Source organism: Ambystoma mexicanum, chromosome 2p (assembly GCF_040938575.1).
Source record: "Ambystoma mexicanum isolate Mex_15411 chromosome 2p, UKY_AmexF1_1, whole genome shotgun sequence".
Classification (NCBI taxonomy): Eukaryota; Metazoa; Chordata; class Amphibia; order Caudata; family Ambystomatidae; genus Ambystoma; species Ambystoma mexicanum.
Genome location: NC_090923.1, coordinates 200,027,127 through 200,052,070, shown reverse-complemented (window position 1 = coordinate 200,052,070; position 24,944 = coordinate 200,027,127). Strand labels below are relative to the sequence as shown.

The 24,944-nt window shown below is 44.9% G+C and overlaps 1 protein-coding gene across 1 annotated transcript in view; it reads left to right on the top strand.

Annotated features, from left to right (window-relative positions):
• The first annotated feature begins 1,141 nt into the window (after positions 1–1,141).
• Positions 1,142–24,944, top strand: part of LMCD1 (LIM and cysteine rich domains 1) — a 379,546-nt gene continuing 355,743 nt past the window's right edge. The window contains exon 1 of the mRNA XM_069643488.1: positions 1,142–1,314. Within this exon, the coding sequence (XP_069499589.1) occupies positions 1,288–1,314 (27 nt within the window). The 5' untranslated portion in view covers positions 1,142–1,287. The remainder of the gene's footprint in view (positions 1,315–24,944) is intronic.

The window sequence follows — 24,944 nt, the reverse complement described above, 5'->3', positions numbered from 1 at the left end:
AGCTCAAAACAATGCCCTACGCTTTGCACTAAACATCGCCAAAAGAGATCACATATCCTTAGCCAGAAGGCAAGCTCACTGGCTCACCACATCGAGAGAGGATCATCTTCAAAGCGCTCGCCATCACTCACAAATGCCTTTCTGACACAGTTGCAGCCTAACTGTCACAAAACATTGTGAGAGACAAAACTTTCAAACCAGAGAAGTCAATGCATGCAAATCGACTTTTGATACCTAAATTTAACTGGATCAAAGGAGGTAGCTCAAGCTTTCTCACCTTAGCAGCCAATTACTGGGTTTCCCTCCCCCCAAACCTACACACTGAGGAATCTTATTGGGCCTTCCGCAAAGCCCTCAAAACCTTGCTTTTCACCTATCATTTGGACCTGGCTGTACATGCCCAAATGGACCATAATGTCTTCTATGACACCCTAAAATGTACGTAATATGCTTTTCTTGTGTAACTGTTTGAAGCAACGCCTTCATGCCTCTGGGCACAGGTGCTTTACAAATTAAAAATGTGCACTTCTTCACATCACTTCAATCATAGAACTCAATGGGCGGAAGGAAGGAAGGAAGGAAGGAAGCAAGCAAGGAAGGAAGGAAGGATCGACCCTAGGAAAGAAGAAAGAAAGAAAGAAAGAAAGAAAGAAAGAAAGAAAGAAAGAAAGAAAGAAAGAAAGAAAGAAAGAAAGAAAGAAAGAAAGAAAGAAAGAAAGAAAGAAAGAAAGAAATTTAAAAACATGAAAGAAGGAATGAGTCAAAACAGAGTCATAACGCAGGTAAAATGGGACAGAGAGAATATTAGCGTTCGGCTGACTGCTAGGTTTCGCTTCTCACGGGACTGGTGGGTAGTCTATAAAGTGAAGGAAGGATGCGGGCAGTCCCCTGGGCCATCGTACCCGCACGCCTCTCAGCGCCCCTGAATACGTATAACACTTGCGGATTCTCTGCCTTGCCTGCGGTGAGCTCACTGGATGACTGTTCTCTCCCGGAAAAAACCAAGCCCCAACACACCTCCCGCCATGATAAGCTGCACATGTGCGTGCCAGCAGCCCGGGATTGGCTGGCAGCTGTGTGGAGGGAGTTCCGTGCCCTCCGTTAAAGCTGCATGAATCAGTCCTGCTCCGCAACCCCCAGCCCTGTTTTGCGTGTGCACCCCGAGCCTGCAAGCAGCAACGTCCCCTCTTCACCCTCTCAGGGATCCGTGGTATCTACTTCCCTAATCCGGCAAAAGAGTCCGTATAAAACAAGGGTTCGTGGGCTTCGCGGACAGCATACGCCAGGATGGACGTGAGTGCGGGAGTGCTGAAGGTAAGTCCCTCTTCTCCTGCACAGTCCTCGGAGCTGCAACTTTGAATCGAGTTACACTGATCCACTGCATTGGGGTTTGAAACACAGCTGCAGAACCTCTCCTCCACTACAACACACACAGCAGGAACCCGTGTTCTGACATTAGCAACAACATGACTTGCATAGGAAACTATCAGAGCCGTGTCTGCTTAGATGGTCACGCCTTTCAATATCTAACATTCATGTTTTCCAACCCGGATGTATTTCAATGATTGCACCTTTTTGTCTTACGCAAATCCGTAAAGTACGTAAAGCGCGTGATTAGACATGGGGCAGAGTGCACTTTGACGTTCAATTCCTGTGGAGGAGCGGACTCAGCCTTTCGTCCTTGATGGGGGATAGCTCAGGGGCAACGCGTTTATCGTGAGAGCAAGACAGTAAAGCACAACACAGATTCAAATCCTGATCCTGCGCTTGGAAACCAATTTCTGCTATTGAGCACGCTTTAAAAGAACAACTACTATAATCCTTCCAAGGATGATGGTTTAAGTATCATTCAACTCGTTAATAATAGCCTCGGTTATAACAGTGCTGAAATCCAGAAGGAAGCACTATAGAGTAATCAATGAAAATAATTACATTTTTTTAATATTCAATGTGCCTTTAAAATGCTGTATTGTATGCGTATAATGGTATTCCCATAAACTAGAAACGAATCGAAATGGTATGCAAACAATATGTACGCACAATATACAACACACGTAGCTGCTGCTGTAACGTGCATTATGTTCTCATAATGTCATAGTCGGGTTCTGGAGACATTGGCTAGCCACTCTCCCAATGGCATCCTCGTGGTTTCAATCAGTCATTCTCTCTCTCTCTATCTCTCTGCCTCTATGCTCTCTTCCTCCCTCTCTCTCACTGCTCTGCCTCTCTTGCTCTCCCCGTCTTCCCATCTCTCTCTCTCTCTCTTTCTCTCTCTTTCTCTGCCTCTCTTGCTCTCCCCAGCTTCCCATCTCTCTCGCTCTCTCTCTATGCTCTGCCTCTCTTGGTCTCCCCGTCTTCCCATCTCTTTCTCGCTCTCTCTCTGCCTCTCTTGCTCTCCCCAGCTTCCCATCTCTCCCTCTCTGCCTCTCTTTTGCTCTCCCCAGCTTCCCATCTCTCCCTCTCTCTCCCTCTCTCTGCCTGTATGCTCTCTTCCTCTCTCTCTGCCTCCCTGCTCTCTTGTTCTCCCCATCTACCCCTCTCGCGATTATAAACCACAGCAATGATACGCATTCAAGTGAGCAATGATAGCACATTACCAAATCACTTACAAGTGAGGGTAATCCAGCGAGAACGGGCTAAATAAAGATCATCATCAGAAGGATGAAAGGCTGAGTCAGCCTGCCAGTATTCGACCCTGTGCCCTGGAGTGTTTGTACGGGGCCACAGCGCACCTAGATACCATGTTATCATATGTCTATTCACCTCTCTAAGCACCAGTACTGCCGATTGCAGAACTCTGACCATGCCCTGGTTCGCGTACAGGGGACCCGGGAGTGAGAGCTTTGTATGGATGCTGTAGTAAATGAAACATGCTCTTGGGCACATGGGGGTGGGGCGCTGAACCACGGCCACACAGTACAGAGACTCGGCGACAGCGCTCTTGGGGACGGTGGTGTGTGTGAGCCTATGAGGATGGGGAGGGGCGGTGTCAACGCTTTCCGAAATTCTCCCGGCAAATCCCGAAGCAGTGTTAGTTCTATGTATGCTTTGCTTGTATGCATTGGTAAGCAGTGCTCACAGACAGAAAAATCATTCCGTCCATTTCAGAGATGCAGGAGGGAAGTGTGTAACCGAATAATGAGTAGGACGATTATTCAGTCTCCGACAAGAGATGCGTCCTTTGCTGCAGGGTTTTTAGTTTGAAATTACGACTTGTTAACCAAGGCCTTCATCGTTTTTTGTTTTAGAGTGGATGTCATCGTATTGATTTTTGTGGGTTTCGTTTTGTTTAAGAGGGAGGAGTGGATTAGGGTGGTGCAGTGTGATAACTGGCACGCTTGTCTCCAATGATTCCCTGCAGCCTGCCTCTAGTGTCTATCCAGAGCCTTCCAGCTGGAGGGACTCGCTCAGGGGCGGCTACAGTCCCAGGCCTGGGGTGGCCCAAACCGTTCCGCATTCAGGAGGTTGCAGGCGGGCGGGATCGCTCCGCTGTGGCTCCCAGACAGGGGCACCATCGGAAAGCGCCGCTGCCGCAAGAGCCTGCCACGCGCCTCACCTGGGAGAGCAGAGGATTTACGATTAAACAATCATGAAGGTGGCACCAGCTGCAAATATACAGTGGCAGAGGGCAACATCAACGTGTATAGGTGCTCTTAACGTTGCCGCGTCACACTGCACTTCTAGCGAAAACAAAGAAGGAAGTGTTTTGGAGTTTGCAGAATGGTATGGCTTGTTTGTGTACTTAGCGATCGCCCTGCATAGCACCCCTCCCTTCTGAAAGGCATGTAACTAGGCCTTCTCAAAAGAGGACTTTCTTCCACCAACACTGCCACTATTGATGTGCCTTCCTATACACGGTGGCTGTTTGCTCCCAATTAGTTGCAGAAATCTACATCAAAAGTGTGGAAAAGGGCTACCAACTGCCAGCCTCTGTATCCCCCGGGACTTTCAGAAAAATAAACACGCCTAAGTGGCTGATTCAGAAAGAAATTACTAAAACATACTCCTGACTTATAAGCGAGGTGTAAGTCAAAGCAAATAAATAATACATCGGGCCTCATTACGAGTTTGGAGGTAGCCATGATGCTCTTAGCGCCATGGCTGCCTCCAAAATCGTGTCCCGGTCTGGGTTCCTTGAATGAGCAATTACCAGGTCATTCCAACCTTGGAAGACCCGGTAATTCCCCATTCACAAAACCATTCCCCATTCCTATTCGAGCCCCCATAGGGATCAATGGGAATGGGGATGGAGCTATTAACAGGCCAGTTATTAGCTCCCTGGTCCGCTACCGGGGCCCGCAAAGGACGTCTGGTCTGACCAGATGTTCTGAGCGGGTCCCGCAAGGGAACCTCGTAATAGGGTGGAATGGGTTTACCGGCACCGGCACCATTACCGGTGCCGTTAAACCCATTCCTCCCACCTCGTAATGAGGCCAGTTACTTAAGCTAACATATCTTTCTATCAGGCCCTAAATATGTATTGGACAAAACAAAGGAAGAGTTCCATTTCCACACAGTGCTAAATACTCAACACTTGATCAAGCCGATTACTTTGGCACATTTATCTATTTATTTTGCAATTTATATAGTGCACCCAACCCGGAGGCATCTATGCAGTAATACCGTGCTCCAGATAATGCTCCAGATAATGTCAAGGGGCTGTCTAGCTAGGATCTAGGCTTGTATTAGTATATTAGTCTTTTTTTGTGTTGTTGGTTGTCCTTTATATGTATGGAATGTATGTTGTTGATTAACCTGTGCCAATTGTCACTTGTATGTATTCAATGGGCCTCATTACGACCTCAGCGGTAGCCATGCCACTATTGGTGGCATGGCTGCCGCCGAAATCGCGTCTGGGTTCATTTTCCAGAATGAGGAATTACCGGGCCATTCCGAGTTCGGAGGGCCCGGTAATTCCTCCCTCCAAGGACTCGAACCCGGACCTTCCCCATTCCCATTTCAGCCCCCATAAGGCTGAATGGGAATGGGAGAGGGAGCAAACAACGGGCCAATTACGAGTGGCCCGTTGTTTGCTCTCTCTTCCCCTCGCGGGACCCGGTAAGCATGCCTGGTTTTACCAGGCGTGCTTACCCTGTCCCGCAAGAGGACCTCGTAATGTGGCGGAAGGGGTTTAACGGTTCTGCATCCTTTTGCGGCACCCCTTAACCCGTTCCGCCAGGATTGTAATGAGGCCCAATGTGTAATACAACAGTGGGTTTTGTGAATATCCGGGCTTGCCCTGATAATTTTTGATTTATATAAATTAGACAAAAAAAGACATAGGTTCTCTTATGTCAATCTTTTTGTCTTGATACCTTTAGAAATTCACTGAATAGGGCACTAGTTCAAGGGTTATTATAGTTGACACTGAAAACATCAAAACCACAGCATTCATCAGTAGGGTCCTTTAGGCAACCACAACATGAACACTGTTATGCACCACTCACCACGTGATCACCCAAATGACACGCACAGTAGACTCATGAAAATACGCGTCACTGTCCATGTGCTCTATGTTACTACTTGTTTCTGGAGTCAAAAGTACATGTTCACAGGAGCAGTATATGTGAACACGGGATTCCTTGGCTGTTTTATTTCCCCATGGCCTGCTGGACTTGTATACATATGTCATCTGTGATGTCACGTGTGAAGTGACTTGAGTTGAGTTATCAGTGCTTTATGAACCAAAGCTTGTGCATTTCTGTGGTTTGCTTGCGCTGCAAGCAGTGGAGGCAGATACATAATGGGCGACAGTGGTGCACTTCCACTAAATATGGGGCAGGCAGGAGGAATTCCCTAAACACCTAAGTCTGCCTTTAGATTCAACAAGCAGCTGAGCTGAAAGCGCTTGTGCCAGCTGATGTTCCTGGATATCTGTTACTCGCTTTGCGTGCAGTGCCCCAGCCTGCCCCAATCATTCAAGGCCATGAACATTTTGCTTCTCGAGCTTTGCATGGCCCACATAGCATGCTAACTGGGTACTGCATGCAACTTTTCCTTGTTAGCATGCTCGTGTACATTCTCGCTGTCAAAGGGTTCATGTGATGACAGATTCATGGGCCCTGTGCATGCACAGGTAGCTTGACTCAAAGGGAGGGTTTGTTGACAATTCTCACATGTTCCTGCTTATTGCCGGCAGTCCTGATGAGTCCATTAGGAGAGCTGGTGGCAACCTGGTGTTGTGGAATGCTAGCAGACCGAATAAGTAAAAAAAAAGTGTGCATGTCATGGACGTAATTTCACCAAAATGCCAGGGGTAGTGGAAGTCACATCACATGACCCTTGACCTCTGACAACATGACAGGAAGTGATGTCATTTGACCCCACCCAAAAGTCACATCATGGGAAGCGATAGAACATGACCTTTCACCTCTTTAATGAGTCTAGCAATTATTGTATAGAATTCCAGAAAGACAAATTATTTGTTATTCCTATTCTTTCTTATTCAGGGTTACTGCTTAAAGTGTTACACTTGTGGAACCCCCTGTTTTTCTGAGAGGCCTCGACATACATTCCAGCCTCTCCTCAAACAAAGAGCCACATGGCACTGGTCACAACCCAGGAGCTTCAATGTAAACATTAAAAAAAATATATATATATATTTTTTTAGGTGTAGCAAGGAAGACCACAGGGGTCGCAGTTGCGACCCCTGGCGACCCCACATGAGTTACACTGGTGTATGTGTGGAGGCATGTGTCCATGGATGCGAGCACTTGTGTTTCGTGTGTGTGTATATATATTTTAAAGGGCAACGCCATATTTATTGGGCAGAGGCAGGATGGACATTCGGAGTCAATGGTACCTTTCATTGGGAACAGCCAGCATTATTAAGCATGTTTAACAGTGGCCATACTGGTATTTGTTTGGCACAGCCAGCATAACATTGTGCTAGTATAGTACTAGAGACTACCCACATGCATAGATGGTAATTTATAGGACCATTACACATTTGCCCTTTTCTGACCAGCACTATGGGCCTCATTACACGGTAGGAGGTAACCATGCCGCTATTAGCGGCATGGCTACTCCCTTACAGCATACCGGGTCCAGGTAGGCGGTATGGGGAATTACCGGGTCATTCCGACCCTGGAGGACCCGGTAAGTCCCCATTTCAAATCCCATTCCCCATTCCCATTTGAGCCCCATAGGGCTCAATGGCAGTGGGGAAGGAGCTAATAACGGTACTGCAATTTGCGGTACCATTATTAGCTCTGAAGTCCCTCAGCGGGTCCCGTCCTTAACGCCTGTTCAGACCAGGTGTTAAGGACGGGACCCGCTGAGGGACCTCGTAGTAGGGCGCTGAGGGATTACCGGCACCGCTGACCTTACCGGTGCCGGTAATCCCTTAGCGCCTACCGTGTAATGAGGCCCTATGTGTTGATCCTTCTACACTGACTCCACATACCACCTCCCACGACAGAATGCTATCTGGGGATGGCAGTATCACCTGAGGATGTTTGATGTTTAATAATAAAATGATGCAGGTAATTAGGTTTCTGAAAGTGAGATCTGCTAATCGTATTCCAATTTCATGCAGCGCCAAGCTTAAAGGTATAATGCACACATGTACTTTGCTGTGACCATCTCTCAATCAGGGTCCTCCAGTTTGGGCGTGGCACGTTCAAAGGTCAAATGTGCATTCCTAAACACAGCTGACAGAACAGAAAGTTCCAGCTGAGAGAAGGTGGCTTAACTGTATGCTGCTCTGGTACAAAATATAAATATCAAATTCTTCATCAGCATAGTGGCAGATTCATATCTAAATACAAGGTATGTCTGGTTTTGGCATAGTGGCTACTTAAATTGCACAACTATGATCTATTTGATATCACACTATTGTCACATTGGTGGACAGTGACTCATTTATAACAGGGCCTGATGTGCATTATGCCGTCTGGGCTGAGTGCACCCACAAAAGCCATGTTTGGTCCAGCCCAGGATTCCCTCTCTTTTTTGCCCACTGATAAGGGATTTTAACATTCTCCAGGTAACAGGAACACTCCCTGGGAAGGCACCTGGGAACCAGTGCTTCAAAGACAACCCTGTCATTGCTATTGCCACCTCAAACGAGGGTGCAGATTACTGTAGACTTTTCAGTGTAAGCACACAGAGGAAGGGGGTGAAGTTAGTATAGCCAGGGGAGAGCATCAGTCTACTGAAGGGTCTCCACATCTTGGATGTTGCTGGGGCTCCCAGATTTCTGTCCCCTTCCCTACTTCTTGCAGACAAGACACTCTGAGTATGACATCAGCAGGCAAATTACACTTTTAAAGCAGTCAGCATTAGACCCATAGCTATAGGCTTGCTGGGGACCAATACACATTTGCATTTTGCCAATAAAATGGGATGACCCTCCCCATTACTGATTCATCTCTGGACCCTGGCGCTTGATTGGGAATACAGTAAATTCAAAAGCACTCTGCCAGAGATTTGAAGACAGGAGCTCTAAGGAAGAGGACATCTCTTCTTCCTACCTAACTGAGGTCCCAATTGGGTTGTAAAACTGCTAGACAAGCCCTACTGCAAATGAGAACATGGTACCCAGTATCCTGAAAGTGGAGTTGGCAGAACCCTGTTCGTGCTCTCTACATGCCTAGTCCAGGGTGTCACTGTGCCCTTGACACCCGGAACTAGGCCACAACATAATAACAGAACCAAGAAAGCAACCCCCTGGTTTTCCCTGCATTTCTGAACCACATCACCACCAGTGTAGGCACCTACAGTGCCATCCTAGCTACTGCAAGGGAACCACCAGAGGGACCACAACATTCGCCCACTTCCCCATCTCTAGTTCTGATCGAAGCCAATCCTCAAGCTCTGCTGACTCTGCATCTGAGATCCACTGAGTCTTCTAGCGTCCCCCAGTCCACACCACCTGCCCGTTTGCACCAATTGTACCTTATTTCAAGTAAGCCTTACACTAGCTTTACACTGTGAATCCACTGGCAGAAATCTGTCGGAACATCTATTAGGACCCCATTGACATGCATGGAGACTGGCTAATTTTCTTCCAGCTTTCTGCAGGCAGATGTCCACTGCAAAGCTGATTTAGTGCAACCTTAAAAGAGAATTGTTTCCACTTGTAGAAAACTGGCGGATTGTAGCCTCGGTCACACCATAATCAGGACATAGTGTCACATGGGGCACCATACTGCCATCAGTAGTCAAATACACCTCACCACAGTTCAAGACCACCCAAACAATGAGCAGGCAGCAGGATCCATTGAGGAGAGTGCTTGATCCTTGCAGTCGAAATCTTCCATTATTGTCTATTTCCATTCCAGCAAAATAGAAAACAGCATTCTGAGTTTACCAAATCACAGATAGTGTGCAGATAGTGTGCATACTGGCAGGTACCTCCTCTGCTGACTGTTTTTATTTTCTCATGGATCAGGGTAGGATTATGACCTTGTGGGGTTAATAATATTCCATTCTCAAGACACGTCTCAGTGATGATAGAGAACTTCCGCAGAATAAAAAAAAAACTCCAAACATAACACACAGGCCGAACTGGCATACAGTACCTGTCCTCAATAGTTCTAACATCGGCCAACACACATTGCGCTTTTGGCCAAATCAAAACTCATTGGTTGTCTATTGTCCTCTGCTTGATTGTTTTTCTTTTACAGTCATTGATATGTCTAAAGACAAAGTAACTGCACCTCTCTACATGGTTTTCTCATTACCTGTGAACATTTTTGTCTGAAATCAGTGCTTGGTGACATATGGGGATATCTTCTGGATAGGCAAGCAGATTTGATGTGGTCCTTAAAATAGGGAGTAGTGACGAGGGCTTGGTTCAAATACCACCCCTGCCATTGCCTTTTCGAATTAGTCGCATTGTCATCTTTTTAACTAATTACAGAACTACAGAATTAAACTAAGCAGAATGGTGTGATTCGTAGCAAAGTAATCTTGTTGCGTGGATGGTGAAGGAGAAAGGTTGATAAAGGAGTAAGAATTCCTGCTCAGTGATAATTGTCACATTTTGCAACCTCTTGCCATCCAACACAAATTGTATTTAACTTTTTAAATTGTATTTGCTTTTATAAAGTCAAACTTAATTTTGTAATCTGTGGAAACAGGAACAGATATGTTGTGGGCTGCACAGTGGTTAGGCGGGACTTTTAAAAGTGTTTTTGAGTGCTCAAGCTGCCCTCTCGTTGATCACCTCCCATTCTCACAGAAATTTATACCTGACAGCTTGAAAAGCTGCAATATATGAACAGGGGCGGTAATAATCACTCGGCAGGAGATTAACCTCTCTACTGAAACAGGTACCTAACCCAAAGTTAAAGGTACTTCAAGAAACCTAGAAAATGATGAATGCAGCCCAACCTTGGGTATGGTATGAATGCAGTATGAAAGTAAGCATGGGTGATATGAACACATAGTGAAATGTTGTATGGACTGGGATGTACTTCTCTATGAGAGAGGAGAGCAAATAACAGATCCCTATGACATCTTTATTCTTAAAAATTGTTAAATAATGGAGTACTACATGTTATTGAAAGTGCACAGCTAAATTGAAAATTATTGAGATAATGTTTGTTGTTCATAAATTGTTTGATACATTTCTATAATTGTAGATGTGAAAAGATTTTTTTTTATTGATAATATGCTATATAAAAAAATAAATAACTTTTTTTGATACAAAGTGTTTTAGTATATGAGAATTTAATGAGTATTAATGATATATAAAAAGGAATAATCACAAAAGGTTTTGGGGGAAGTAAGTGACCCTGTAAACATAGTGTATTGTTAAACAAAGGTTTTGTTAGAGGGCTGTTTACAAGTGGTCCTTAAAAATATTACCTCTGGTCTCTCTAAGTTTGTTGTGCAGGCCAACCTATAGCACACATTTCTATAAAGATGTCATGATACAAAGACACCATTGCAATTATTATTATTTTACCTAAAGCTAAAAGGACTTTGGCTGTCAAGAGGTTCAGAGCCTTTGCTTGAGGGATTATTTTAAACGGCCCTTGGTTATTTCTAAACATGGAAAGATTATCTTCAGTTATCAAGTAAATGCACAAAATCCCCAGGGCAAACACGCAGAAACCATATCTAATGCTCCAAGTACATGTAAGCATGAACACAGCAGCGTAGCTTGAAACTACTATCCAATTGTTTTTCTCCATGACATGTAATTCCTTGAATACAACAAAAGAAAAGAACCAGAATATATTTAAAAACAAAAGATAGTGCAAAAAGGCATTGCACAGGGGTGAGAGTCAAATACTGATCAAGTGGCCGTCTGCCACCCGAGGCAAAGATGCCAACAATTTAACTACCAACATCATGAAGATGAATCCAGAAGAGGCATAGGAGAGCATCAACCCATCCAAATATATTACAGGGTTCAAATTTGCTGGGCACAGGGAGCTATTTTGCTTCTGGATAGGGCCGAAACGAGCCTGGTTAGCCTGACAGCAACATCTACCACAAGCTACTTTTGGCCCCCGAAGCCAATAGATGCCAATTAGATATACTTATCTGGCATTAACTATGTGTCTAGGAATTTGCGTAAAAGGTGCAACATTAAAGCATGGATGGTCATATGTTATGGACACAAAGTTATAGTTGTATGTCTTTTTGAAGTTAGATTTGTTTTGTACTATGTATTAGCACCTCATTCTGCAGAAGTCGCAGAGAAAATGAGAGTGTACATGTTCGCATTACAGAAAACGATGTGGCAGAAGAGAAAAACGATGTGGCAGGAGCATAAGAATACAGTAACAGATGTAGTGGTCGAGTTATGAAGTAGAAACACACATAGGTAAAGTATAGAGAAGCAGCAGCAATAAGGCACAATCAACAGAAAATAAACACAAGAAAAAATAAATTAAAGAGATCGTAAAAAGTGATGACATGATAAGCAACATGGCAAGAAACGGAGCATTCGCCAGCCATCAAAAGAGTACAATATATAGCAACACACCAATATTAAGAGCAGTTAAAGGAATGTGCGTTTTTAGGTGATTGCCACACTTTAGCAAAAAAAACAAGTTCTGCCATCGTTCAGGTTTTCTGTTCATGAGGAGGGGTTTACTAGCTCCCATGTCACGATGAGAAAGTCCTCGCCAGATGAAAATCTGGACACCCAGGAGGTAAGGTCTTGCTCCATGAATTCCAATTTGACCCCTGTATTGCAATGCACTGTACAACAAAGGGACAACCACATGGCACTATACCCCAGCATTCAATGCTCTTTGCCACTATGAACTTATCATTTTCTATTTAAATAATTACAAAATCAGCAAAATAAAAACCCATGATCCTACTGATGTTCATATTACAACTCACATGATCTCTTGTAATTGACAGCGCTGGCTGGGGCTAATCAAAGTTGTACTCCAAAAGTCTGGAGACTCAAGGATGCAGACATTGGAGTATAATAATATACATAGTATGTTAGATCACTTTTAAAAGGGACACACAGTTAAACTATTTATTTATTTAAAAGATGATATCTAAAAGAATGTCACAACAAAGTAGGATTTGCTGTTCATTGAAAAGTGTCTGCAATGAGGTGACCATTTTGTCCCATTTGAAAATACCCTCAGTGGTGTACCTGTACTATCATTGAATGTTCCTTTTTTAATAACACTAAGCATTGGCATAACACAGCATGCAGTAGCAATACATTTCCCAATCAGAATAACTGTTAATCTCCTCTTGTGGTTGTCAACATGTAGGCCCTGAGTATTGTAATGAACATGTGTGAAAATAAAGAGCTCAGAAATATAGCATATTGTAGTATGTAAATTATCAACCTTTAATAGTTGTAAATCAGGCCACCATTAACCCCAACTTTAACACTAACCATGCTCCATCTGTCACCATAGATGCTTGTGTATCTAACTACTGAGAACCTCTGCCAAATGTCCACTGGTAGCCATTTCCAAAGGCAGTGACTTTACATTACAGAAATGGGTGGTTAAAATAGGTCAGCTGTGTATGCTTCACTTTGCTATAAGAGCTGCCATAGACAGAGCCAATCGAGCATGTACGTGTTGGGTGCATGGGTGGCAGTGGCGTGGTATTGTGGAGGGATGACAGTAGTAACTAAAAGCAAAGAGTAAGTACCTCCTTCTCAGCCATTCTAAAAGTAATACTGCACACAAACGTTGATTGGGCTCTGGTTTGTGGTCTCAGAGTGTGAGAATAGAGACAGTTGTTATATTCCATTACGACAGTGCCTGCACATGTGAGGGCAGTGGCACCTAGATATGTGGTGTTAAAACCTGGTAATGGTGTAAATACCTGTTTTCTATTGCATTGGTTGGTATGTGTGATAATCTCATTCATATCATGTGATTAATAGCGAAAAAAGAGGGGAATAACGGGTGTGTGGTAAATGTCTGGAACATGCCTATACTAAAAACAAAACTAGCAATATCAATATTTTTTTTGTTAGTTAGTTTGTTTGTTTGTTTGTTTGTTTGTTTGTTTTGCAACAGTATGAATGAGAACAGATACGCTCGGAGAGGCAATGCCCCTTGTCTGCTGTAGTTCTGTGAAATATGTTTGTCATTTTGTCGCCGAATGCATTGTGATGTATGGTAATGGGGTGATGCTCTTTTACATTCCTCCTAGCTTCATCTTCTTCTTCACAGCATTGGTTTTGAGTGGGACGAGCTTTCATCCCTGGTCCCAAGGAGCCAGGGGTCAAATCCCACCTCTATCAATGGCTTTTGCTATTGAGTTTTGTTAAAACATTTTTTTTTGTTTTAATAGCTACACTTTACAGTGCTATATGTGGGCCTATGCACATTTGGAGGTGCATCCAGTTGTTATGCTCCATTGGCGGATTTGTTGTATGCAATAATCTCTCTATGTTTTAAGACACCCAGGGATGGTTTATAATAATCCCTCCAGGTGCCATATAGCAGAGGGATGCAACGTCTTGACAGCCAATGTTATTTTTTTTTTTGGGGGGGGGGGTAAAATAATACTGATTAGACTGTTATCTCTTCATTGCACACATTTCTTACAGTGGCTTTTCATTTTGGGTTTACAGTGCCATACAGTGCCATACAATAGCTGGGCGTTTTCGGTGGCTTTGTGGTGAGGATGAGGGAATCAGCAGTCATCTGGAGATGTTGATCTCTTGCAGAGTGCTTGACTCCTTGTCACATGAGGTACTGTTGCTGCAAGGTGTCAAGGTTTTAGTGAGGGGAGTTAAGCAAGCGGAAGGCTTATTGAGCTGAACTACACTTTTGAGAACGTTAGTGACATGTGGGATTATCGAGAATCGTGCTGTATAGCGTATTGTTTCTGGTTGTGTTGTCTGTATTACATGGAGGCATCCATTTAATATGTGCTTCAAATGCAATCAACACTGCGCACATTCTCAGGTGCTTTTTCTGGTGCCTATATTCTGCACTGCAAACATTAGAAGATCTAAAAACGCATGGATAAATGAAAGGGGTAAAGAAAACATGAAAATCAATCAAATGCCACAGGTGTAAATTGTACCCATTCATGAATACATTAAAAGTAAGAGCAGTTGGGCAGATTGAATCCTTGGACCATGCTGATTAGGAATCACTCAACCGATGAAGCATTCCCACAGTTGATGTTGCTCACACCAGATTTGAAGCCTAATCACCAGACATTCATGTGTACAGCAGGAAGGCTTTGACCATCAGAGCCAGTGCTGCTACAGAGCTTGATGGGCGACTGAATGCATCACAATCCAGTCTCACTTGCAGAGTGCATGTGGCCCGGGCCGGATGAGTGAATGTGCGGGTCTTCCTTGCTTGGTATGTGGTCCCTAGTGGTGAAATGATAAACAGCACCTCCAAAAATAGTGCATGGCCAATATCTGTGAATAGCAATGATTTATTTTACCAACACATCATTTCAATCTATATATTTTATTTTATTCTCGGATGGCAAATCAGCGAGATCCAACCTTAATGAGCGGCATATGTATGATATGATATTTTATTTGTATCACGCTCGTACACAAGTGTTTCAGAGCGCGACAAGGCAAGGGAGGGGGACAGGGGAGAACAGAGCAACAATCTTACTAGGCCCAGTGACATTGAGAACGTGCAAGTGCATGGGAAAGGGAAATGGGTAAAGTGCATGGAAGGGGGAGCGTGGAAAGTTCAGAGCAGAGGATAAACAGATAAATAATAATAAATACAAATAAAATATATAATGGAGCAATAAACAGGGATGGTGCAGCCAGCAAGTGGCAAGTGCTGTGTTTATGGCAGCAGAACTGGGTAAGTCTGATAAGTGCATAAAAAGAAGAAAATGGGGGAATGGGGGACTGTATGAGTACAGATACAGTCCCCAGTGCAGGGGGTGGCCGGGACGCAGTGCAGAAGGGTGGCAGGGTGAGCAGGTAACTGGGCCAAGGGGACGGGGGGTGGCCAGATGCACAGTGCCAAGATAGAGCAGATCAGCAAGGGAGAGGGAAAGCAAAGGCATTTGCAAAGAAGAAGGTCTTGAAGTGCTTCCGGAACTGGAGATGGTTCTCCTCAAGTTTTAGAGTGGCAGGGAGGCTGTTCCAGAGGGAGGCCCCGGCCGAAGACAGATATCTACCCCTGGCTAGTTTCTTTGAGAAACAATTGACCCTGAGGGAGGTAGAGGAGCGAAGAGCTTGAGAGGGGAGGTATTTGCGGAAGGATAGCTGAAGGTATTTTGGACCCAATCCCCAGAAAGCCTTGTGGACAATGCAGAGGGTTTTAAATGTAATCATTGCATCCACTGCGAGCCCATGGAGAAATTTCAGAGCTGGAGAGATACAATCCCAGGGCTTGAGGCCAAAGACACGTCTTTCAGTCCTCTTCTGGATTAGTTGCAGAGGACAAAGTGTAGAGGCAGGTAGATTTAGAAAGAGGCTGTTACAATAGTCCAACCTAGGGAGAACCAGAGCTTGGGAGACAGTGAGCTTCTGGGGGAAGAGAGGAAAGGAAGAGTGCCTCTGATATGGTGCAATTGGAAGTTTGACTTTTTAAAGACCTCAGAGATGTGGGCGGAGAAGGAAAGTGTGGAGTCAGAGATGACCCCGAGGGTCTTAGCCTGACAGGTGGCGATAGGAGGAGGGCCAAGCGAGGCCGGCCAGAGAGAGAGGGGAAAGGGTGGAGACGGGTTGCTGATGAGGAGGATCTCTGTCTTGCTGGCATTCAGACAAAGATCATTGGCGGCACACCAATCTTGAATTGCAGTTAGGCAATCAGCGATGAGGGAGGGAGAGGAGGTGGCCGAGGGCAGCCTGAAAATGAGTTGAGTGTTGTCAGTGTAGCACTAGAAATGTGAGCATAGAGTGGCAATGCAGTGGGCCAGAGTTGCCAGGTATTGGTTGAAAAGCCAGGGCGAGAGGTTAGACCCCCTGGGGAACACCAAAGGAAGAGAGGAAGATAGAGGATACGAAGGACCCCAGTTGGACCTGGGAGGGTCAATCAGAGAGGAAAGAGGTCAGCCAGGCCAAAGCCTGATCAGTGATACTCAGGTTCTCATAGAGATGGTTCAGCAGGATGGTATGGTTGACTGTGTCCGAGGCAGAAGAGAGATCGAGTAGGATGAGGACAGAGGGAATGTTAGAGTCAAGGTTGGAGAGCAGATCTTCACGGATGTTCAGGAGAGCAGTTTCCATGCTTCTGGCTGCTCTGACTCCAGATTGGTGGTCAAGGAGACAGCCAACAGAATCAGAATGAAGGTTAAGCTGAAGGATGGCCAGGCTTTCCAGGGGTTTGCCCGGAAAGGGAGTAATGGAGATTGGGCAATAATTAGCCAGACAGGAAGGATCAGCTCTGGGTTTCTTGAGAAGAGAATGCACAAGGGAGTGTTTCAGAGGGGAGGTGAAGGATCCTGAAGCAAAGGAATGGTTGCAAAAATCGGTAAGGGCTGGAGCGAGGGTGTCAATGTCATCCTTGATGGTTTTAGAGGAACAGGGATGAACCTGTATTGATGAGGCTTTCATAGATCGGACTTGTCTAGTGACCTCATCAGGGGAGAAGAGACGAAAGGAAGAGAAGAGGGGGCTAAAAGGGGGTTAGCAAGTGCAGACTGAGGGGGAATAGGAGGGGGACAAGATGTCCTGGGTTTTTGAGATAAAGTGAGAGGCAAGGTCATTGCAGAGTGCTTGGGATGTAAGAGGAGGGGTAGAGACTGCAGCAGGGTTGGCAAGCTCCTTGCAGAATTTGAAGAGTTCAGCTGAGTTGTTAGATGACGCAGAAACACAGGCTTGAATGTGGTCTCTCTTCTTGGTGTGGACAGAGAGTCGGCATTGCCTTTGGAGTAGACGACAGGCCAGTTTGTCAGAGGATGAACAAGAAGCCCTCCATTTCCTCTCAGCTGCCCTACACTTACGTTTAAGTGTAGCTAGGTCGGGGTCATACCAATAATTACACTTGGCTTTGGACTTCAAGCGTATCCTCATGACAGGGGCAAGAGCACCAAGAGTATCAGAAATGGAAGAGTAGAGAAGGGACAGGGTTGTGTCCGGGTGTGAGTCAGCAAGAGGAGGAGAGGGGAGAGAGAAGGTAGCAGGGAAAGCCTCACTGACACATGCTTCATTGATCGGATGTCCAAGAAGGTAGGTGGCAGTGTTGGGGTGCACTTGGCTTGGGGGAAGAGAGTGAGAGATGAGAGGAAAGAAGGCAGTGGTCACTCCAGGAGAGAGGAGTGGTCAGAGGGATAGAGAGGGGGAGGCCAGAGGAGATCAGGACATCGAGTGTGTGTCCTGCTGAGTGCATCGGGCCAGAGGGGAGGATAGACAGGGAGAGAGAAACACAAAGGTCGCGAAAGAGCAGAGATGAGGAACATGTGGAATCGAGGTGGATGTTGAGGTCACCAAGAAGGAGGAGTTGAGTGGTAGAGGTCAGGACGAAGGAGGAGACATCCGCCCACTCAGAAAGAAAAGAGGAGATTTGCCCAGGGGGCCGGTAGAGAGTAGCAACAGTAAGAGAGTGGCTAGGAGAGATTGAGAGCCTGCAGACAAGGCATTCAATAGAGGCGTAAATTGAGTGGAAAAGATAGTGGCATTAATCCACTCGGGAAAGATCAGGGCTACACCTCCTCCGGGCCGGGTAGATCTGGGTGCGGAGAGCAGCCACTACTTTTCACAAGCCATCACTGGCTGAAACCATATCATCTCTTTATCTAACCTTTATCTATGAGCTCCTGGGGTATTCATTTCAGAAGGCTAATCATAACTGTACTAATTACAAGTATTTTAATTCTTTTTTTGATCATATACACTAACATACCAAGAGTGTCCATGCACAATTGACAGTGACATAGTACTTGCGGCACAGAGCCTCTGGGCACACTCCTCAAAGATCCCAATATAGACATGTCTCAACATGCGGACGATAATCAGGAAAGTAAAAAGCCCACAGGACATCAGTCGCCTCTAAAATATACTAACCGTCATGCAGTCATGGATGCCCTTCTGAAGGGGCTCCCAGCCACTCACTTGGCTCCCACAATCAAGCATGCTTTATTATGGGTGCATGGAAGTTTGATCGAAACACTGCCATCCTATGCAAACTACATTGGCGTCCTCTGAAGGCTACATTATTGCTCAAGACTGCATGCATTATCAACAAAGAAGTCACGGATAGCACACCAGATTACCTAGCGGCTAAGCTGCAGATATTTCGGCACATGCTCTTGCGCCGCAAATACATCCCGGCTCGAATCACAACTTTACCACAATGAGAAGACCTGCAAACAATACTTCTCCTGTCACACACCCATTTGAAACTCGATCCCGGTATTGGCTTAAAATGCCCACACAATGCTCCAATTTTGCATATTTACCAAAAGCTGGCTTTTTCAACAACACCTGACCAAGGCCTAATCCCATTAGATGCACAGACCATAAATCATAGTAAAACACTGCTGTTACAAGATGCCGACCCATACACTGGCTGCCCACACCCAGCACAGTGCTGTGCTGCTCTCGACTTAAGTCCACAATTAAACAATAAAACATTTAATTAAATAAAATAACAATTAAATATCCATCAGCCATGCCCTGAGAACATCCAAGAGACCCAATGTGCCCAAAGGGCATGTTCCAGTCCCTGGACCAAGATGGCTGGTACAAAAGAAATGTCTTCTCTGCCTCTAGAAAATCAGAATGGATTTCTATTGCATAGCCTTTCAAATTGACTTGTCCTCAGTTGCTTGGACCTGGAAAAATCTGTGGGGCCCAAATGGGCCAATCTAGATCACCATAATGTTGGAATGGCCCGTCAAATAATAGGTAAGCAACCTCAAATATATGTAACTCGATTTTGTCAATTGGTGACACTTTTTTTGTTATTTTATGAAAAGCGCTGAATGGATTTTCACAAGTGATGATAGTGAGCGGCACCACATGCCAGCTTCTTGTACTGATTTGGTACAAATCCACCCACTGGTTTTTACTGTAGCTGAGAACACACATGTCCTGCAGTAGCTTGCATGAAAATTCAACTTTTGAAACACCCCCATACCTTTTCACCCAATGGACTAAACTTCACAAAACTTTCCAAATACATATTCATAATTGAGTTTATATTATTCTGGAATACTTAGTACAGTGTCGCCCAACAGAACCAGTTATACGCATCCGAAAATGTGTTAGTGCTTTGGGAACTCCAACAAAAAAATATCTGCTGTCAACGTCGCCGATTGTGTACTGTAAAATGCAGGACAACGATCATTTAAGCAAAACTCTATGTTATATGCTCAAACTTTTTTAAAACAGCTAATTGGCCATCATTGGTGAAGACGATGCGTTGTTGCCGTGGGAACTAAATTTAACCTGCAACTTTAGCGACACTGCAACCCATCCATTATCCAATGAGGTTCCACTTTCCACATATGTCCCCTGGTGCTCATTCCCTTGGAGATCTGTCAACCCTCTGGAGGGGCCGGCCTGTGTTTTAGCCTGTAGCAACCCTACTTGACCATTGATAATATGGTATAATGTGTCACCCATTCTACATTCATCTTCCCGCTGAAGGCACAGCTAGCTTCCCCGCCTGTCCTGGTGGTGGCTACTAAATCTTGGCTCGTCTGCTCTAAATCAAGGTAGCTGCCACCCGGCCCTCTTCAGCCCTTGCAATTACACCCTTGAAGAGCTGGCAGAGAGCCCGGCAAGAGTAAATATTTACAGCCACGTTGCACAGTGGGTTCAGTGCGCTGGGCCTTTTTTTTTTCTTTCACAAAGCAGTGTCAGGAAGCTTGAAGCACAGTGAGGTTTTGTGTGGCTGGTTTCTGGCACTGCAAATCACCCTCGAGCGGAGAGGACCCCAGAGGCCTAGCCCAGTCCTGTGTTTGAGATGCATTTTTACCTTCCCATGGTTTTGTGTTTGAATGTTTTCGTGGTTAGACTATGATTGGTGAAGTGAAATACAAGACTCAACTTTTTTATATATTGTACGGCCTGTGGTAGTCCGCGTGTAGTTATGGTTCAGTTGCTCAACCCATAGGAAGAGCACTTTTTTGACAGACTTTTAACTTTGCTCCCCGTCCCCTGGACGAATCATCACCAAACTTTGCAAAAAAGTATATGGCCTCCTGGCATTGACTTTGCAAAGTTTGATGAGGTTTTGTATAGGAGGGGCAAAGTCATAAGGGGGGCCTCAAAATGTGTTGTTTTCCTCATAGATGCAATGGAAAAAAAAGTTTGCCCATGCCTAGAGCCCAAATTGCTGGACGGATTTTCACCAAATTTTCTGCAGGAGCGTTGGCTTGTACCCAAAAGTGTGCTTTTGTACATTTGGTCTATATCCAGCCAGTACATTGTGGCAAAAATATATAAAAAACACAACATTGCACTTGTCAAACTAATTAAACAATCTCTGCGGAGGTCAGGGGTGATGAGGATGTGATACGGCAATAAAAAGGTAAACAACACTTGGTTTTCCACCTTTCAAGTTCCCGAACAGTTCGGGTAGCCCTGTAATGTTTGCAAACTTTTCAGGTAATCGGGGGCATCCATACATATTTTTGCATTACAGAGTGGGTGGATAGCAGTTTTTGAATGGCTTATAACTTTGCACCACTGAATGAAACTGCATGACATTTTGTGATATCATTTTAAATCTGACTTTGAATTCTTTTACAAAGTCTAGTGCTGTTTTGCCGAGAGGGAACAAAATTAGAGGGCGTGCCACAATATTTGAAGGGCTTATAAGATAAGTGCCGTTTCACGAATCTTCACAAATGTTTGCCAAAAGATTTAAGACACAGATTTGAATGTTTTTCCAAAGTTTGGTAGGATTTAGTCACGAGGGGCAAAATTAGAGGGGCTGTTTGAACATTTTTAGATGGCTTAAAACTGTGTTGCAGTTTGACAAATGTGTACAAACGATTTTAGAAAGATTATTGACTCACCCTTGAATGTTTTTGCAAATTCTGAAGGGAGTTTGTCAAGTGTGAGCTAAGTTATGACTGTTTTATGTATGTTCATTTTGACACTTTTCAAAAAATACAAAAGAAATGGTCGGATTTGCAGCAAGTGTCATAATGTAGGTACAAAAAATGGTGATATACTTTTGGTGACTGAGGTATAGCCTGTGGTCATGAGCAGTGAACCAGATTGTACGAGTCACGGACTATGGCCATGGGCAGTTGCCAGATTGTCTTAGTCAAGACCATAGGCCATGACTCCGACAATTTGGCTACTGGCTATGACCACGAGGGATTGGCAATGGGGTTAAAGTGGGCCACCAGGGAATGACTAAGTGATAACGTTTTTTTTTAAAATTGGGATAGGTTTTAATGGGAATTATTTTTTACCGGGGCACAATATTGGGATTGCATGCCGGACTCATTTCAACAACCTCACAGCAATGATTGGCCCACAATCCACATGTATTGAGAAAGTCCCTAGAGAGTCGAAGCATGTGTCGGCTGACTTCTAACAATGAATAAAGCAGTGACAATGGTTTTCAAGACTGCTTTATTACGACATTAGTTACTTATTGAATAACCCAGCGCTAAGGTGAACAGGGCTCACTCTCCTATTTGAAACCTATCACTTGAAGAAGAAAGGGTAGCTTCACAAAAGAACCCCATCAGTAGCAGCAGGGTAATCCGTTTAAATTACTAGATGAAGCATAGTGATCAACCCATTCTACTGCCCTGCAATTTCTTGGTAATCGTGTACTCTGATTTGATCATTGGGGCATGTAGCATAGCCGAAGCCCTAGGTTTGAAAGGGAACACATAGGGCCTCATTACACGGAAGGCGGTAATGGTTAACGGCCACCGTTAATGGTAACGGTGACCGTTAACCATTACCGCCTTACTACGAGGTCCCTTAGCGGGTTGGTGCTTTAACGCCTGCTTTTTGCGCCTTCCCCATTCCCATAGAGCCCTATGGGGCAGAAATGGGAGTGGGGAAGGGCAATGGCGGAAGGGGGATTTACCGCCCCTCCAACCTTGGAATGGGGCGGTAAATCCCCTTTCCGCCAAGGCGGTGCCGGTATTTTAGCGGCATGAGCCATGGCGCTAATAGCGCCATGGCTCACCGCCTTCCGTGTAATGAGGCCCAAAGTGTGCTTGTGGCTACAGCCTGAAGTGCTGTATTAAATTACAACAAACATGTGCGAGCAGCATCAGTAAGGACCTGAAAGCATGCTTTTGGAAATCTGTGTTTTATTTTTCCAAAGTGTCCAAATGTAAACACAAAAAATAGTTATATAAGTTTGGTGCATGGACAATAGGCCTAGACCTGGGCAAGGATGAATGTCCACTCTGATTTACTTATTGTGGCATGCGGCATGGACAAAGCTTTAGGTTTCAATGGCAAACAAATTCTTCTTGTAGCTGGAGCCTGGAGTGCTGGACGGGATTACAGCAAACCTGGGTGAGGAGCGTAAGCAAGTACCTGAAAGGATGCTTTTGCAAATATGTCTTGTGTTCTAATTTTTTTGAAAGTGTTGAAATGTAAGTACAACAATAGTGAAAAAACATTTATGCCATGGGCTGTGGCACAAAAATAGTGATATAAGTTTGGTACATGGGCAATGGGCCTGGCTCTCGGCAAGGACAAATGCCTATTCTGTTTTACTTATTGGGGCATGCAGAATGGCCAAAGATGTAGGTTTAAATGGGAAAAAAAATCTGCTTGCGGCTGCTGGCTGATATGCTGAAAAAGAACTACTTTTTTGGCTTCTTACGGCCATATCTCATCCCATCCACATCACCCCACACCTTCGAGAGATTGGTTGATGAGTTTGACAAATGACATTTTATGTTTTTTAATAGGTTTTCACTGTGATGTTAGTGGACACCAGCGAATGTCCGTGAATCCAACATGGCGGGCGTTTCGAAAAATCTGACGTATTTTATGCTTTTTACCATCTAATCAGTGGGAGCGCCTTCTGTCCACAGACCTCACATCGCCTTCTGAACCCATCAGAGGCCTGCCTGTGGACCGAACAGGGAAGTGAGTCTGCAAACCTAACCCAGAGGTCACAAATTATTTTCTATCTACTTTTGGGCCATTTTAAAAATAACTACTGGACAGATTGACACCAAATTTACAAAAGCATGATTTTGGGACCAAGCCACCACTCCTGCCGCAAAGCTGCTGAGAATTCATCCAGCGGTTTGGCCTGTAGACGTAAGCAAACATGTTATTCCATTGGGTCTATGGAAAAAACAGACATTTTGGACCCCCCCTACAACTTTGACCCTCCTTAATGAAACCTCACCAAACTTGCCAGACGATTTTCAACTGGACAGTATACCTTTTTTGCAAAGTTTGGTAGGGATTCGTCCAAGGGGAGCAAAGTTATAAGCCGCCAAAAAAGGGCCCTTCCTATCAGTTGAGCAAATCAACCTTAACTACAGGGCCGCTACCGAATATTATGGTTAAGTTGGTGTTTCCATAGGAAGAGCATTTTATGGGTGGCTTATAACTTTGCTCCCTCTGGACGAATCCTCACGAAACTTTGCAAAAAAAGTATATGGCCCACTTTGCAAAGTTTGGAGAGGTTTGGTCGAGGGGGGCAAAGTTATAGGGGCGGTCCCAAAACTTTTGTTTTTTCCCACAGACATAATGTGAAAAAACTTTGCGCACGCCTAGAGCCCTGGACGGATTTACACCAAATTTGTGGCAGGAGCGGGGGCTTAGTCCCGAAAGCGTGCTTTTGCAAATTTGGTGTAAATCCGTCCAGTATTTGTTTTTTAAATGACCAAAATGTAAGGCAAAAAAATGAGTGATATCTCTGTTCGCTCCACGGACGGACTTCCCTGTTCGCTCCGCGGACAGCACCCCGATTGGCCAAGCGGCTTGCGTGATGTCCGCGGACATGCGACGTGTTCGCTCATTGGACGGCGTGGTGTGTGAAGCGCGTCAGATTTTTTGTGATGCCCGCCATCTTCCATTCGCCGACGACCGTGGACAGTGCGGTGGTACTTGGTTTAAAAATTGTATTTAGTGGAGTGTGTTGGTTTTTAAGAGTGTTTGGGGAGGGTGGGGGAGTATGAGATAGGTTCAATGTTCTGTTTTTTTTATGTGCTAGACGCTTTTGTTGTGTTCGATTTGTCTGCGGACAACACGGCTGTTCTGAAATTTTCTATATAAACTAAATGATGGGGTGTTCCGAGGACGGAGTATGTGTCCGTTTTGTTCGTAAGCAAGCTAAAATTGAGTTAAGAACACTCGCGGTGCTGAAATGGTTGCAATTAAACAAAATGGGGGTGTTCTGAGAATGCTGTTCGTATTGTTCGTTGTCAGGTTGAAAGTGTTCTAAGAACCCTCCTTATGTCCGCTGACATTAGAGTTTCCTAAGGGCCTTACCCGACTTTTTGTCCACTAAACAAACGATAAATCAGGCTGCTGTGCACCGACATTATGTGATAATCCTATCACTTGCCCCATCGACCTGGCTGACCTGTTTTTGCGACACTAAATCCTATCTCCCACCCCTAAGCCTGACATTATCAAAAGCATTCATATTCCCCGTCTC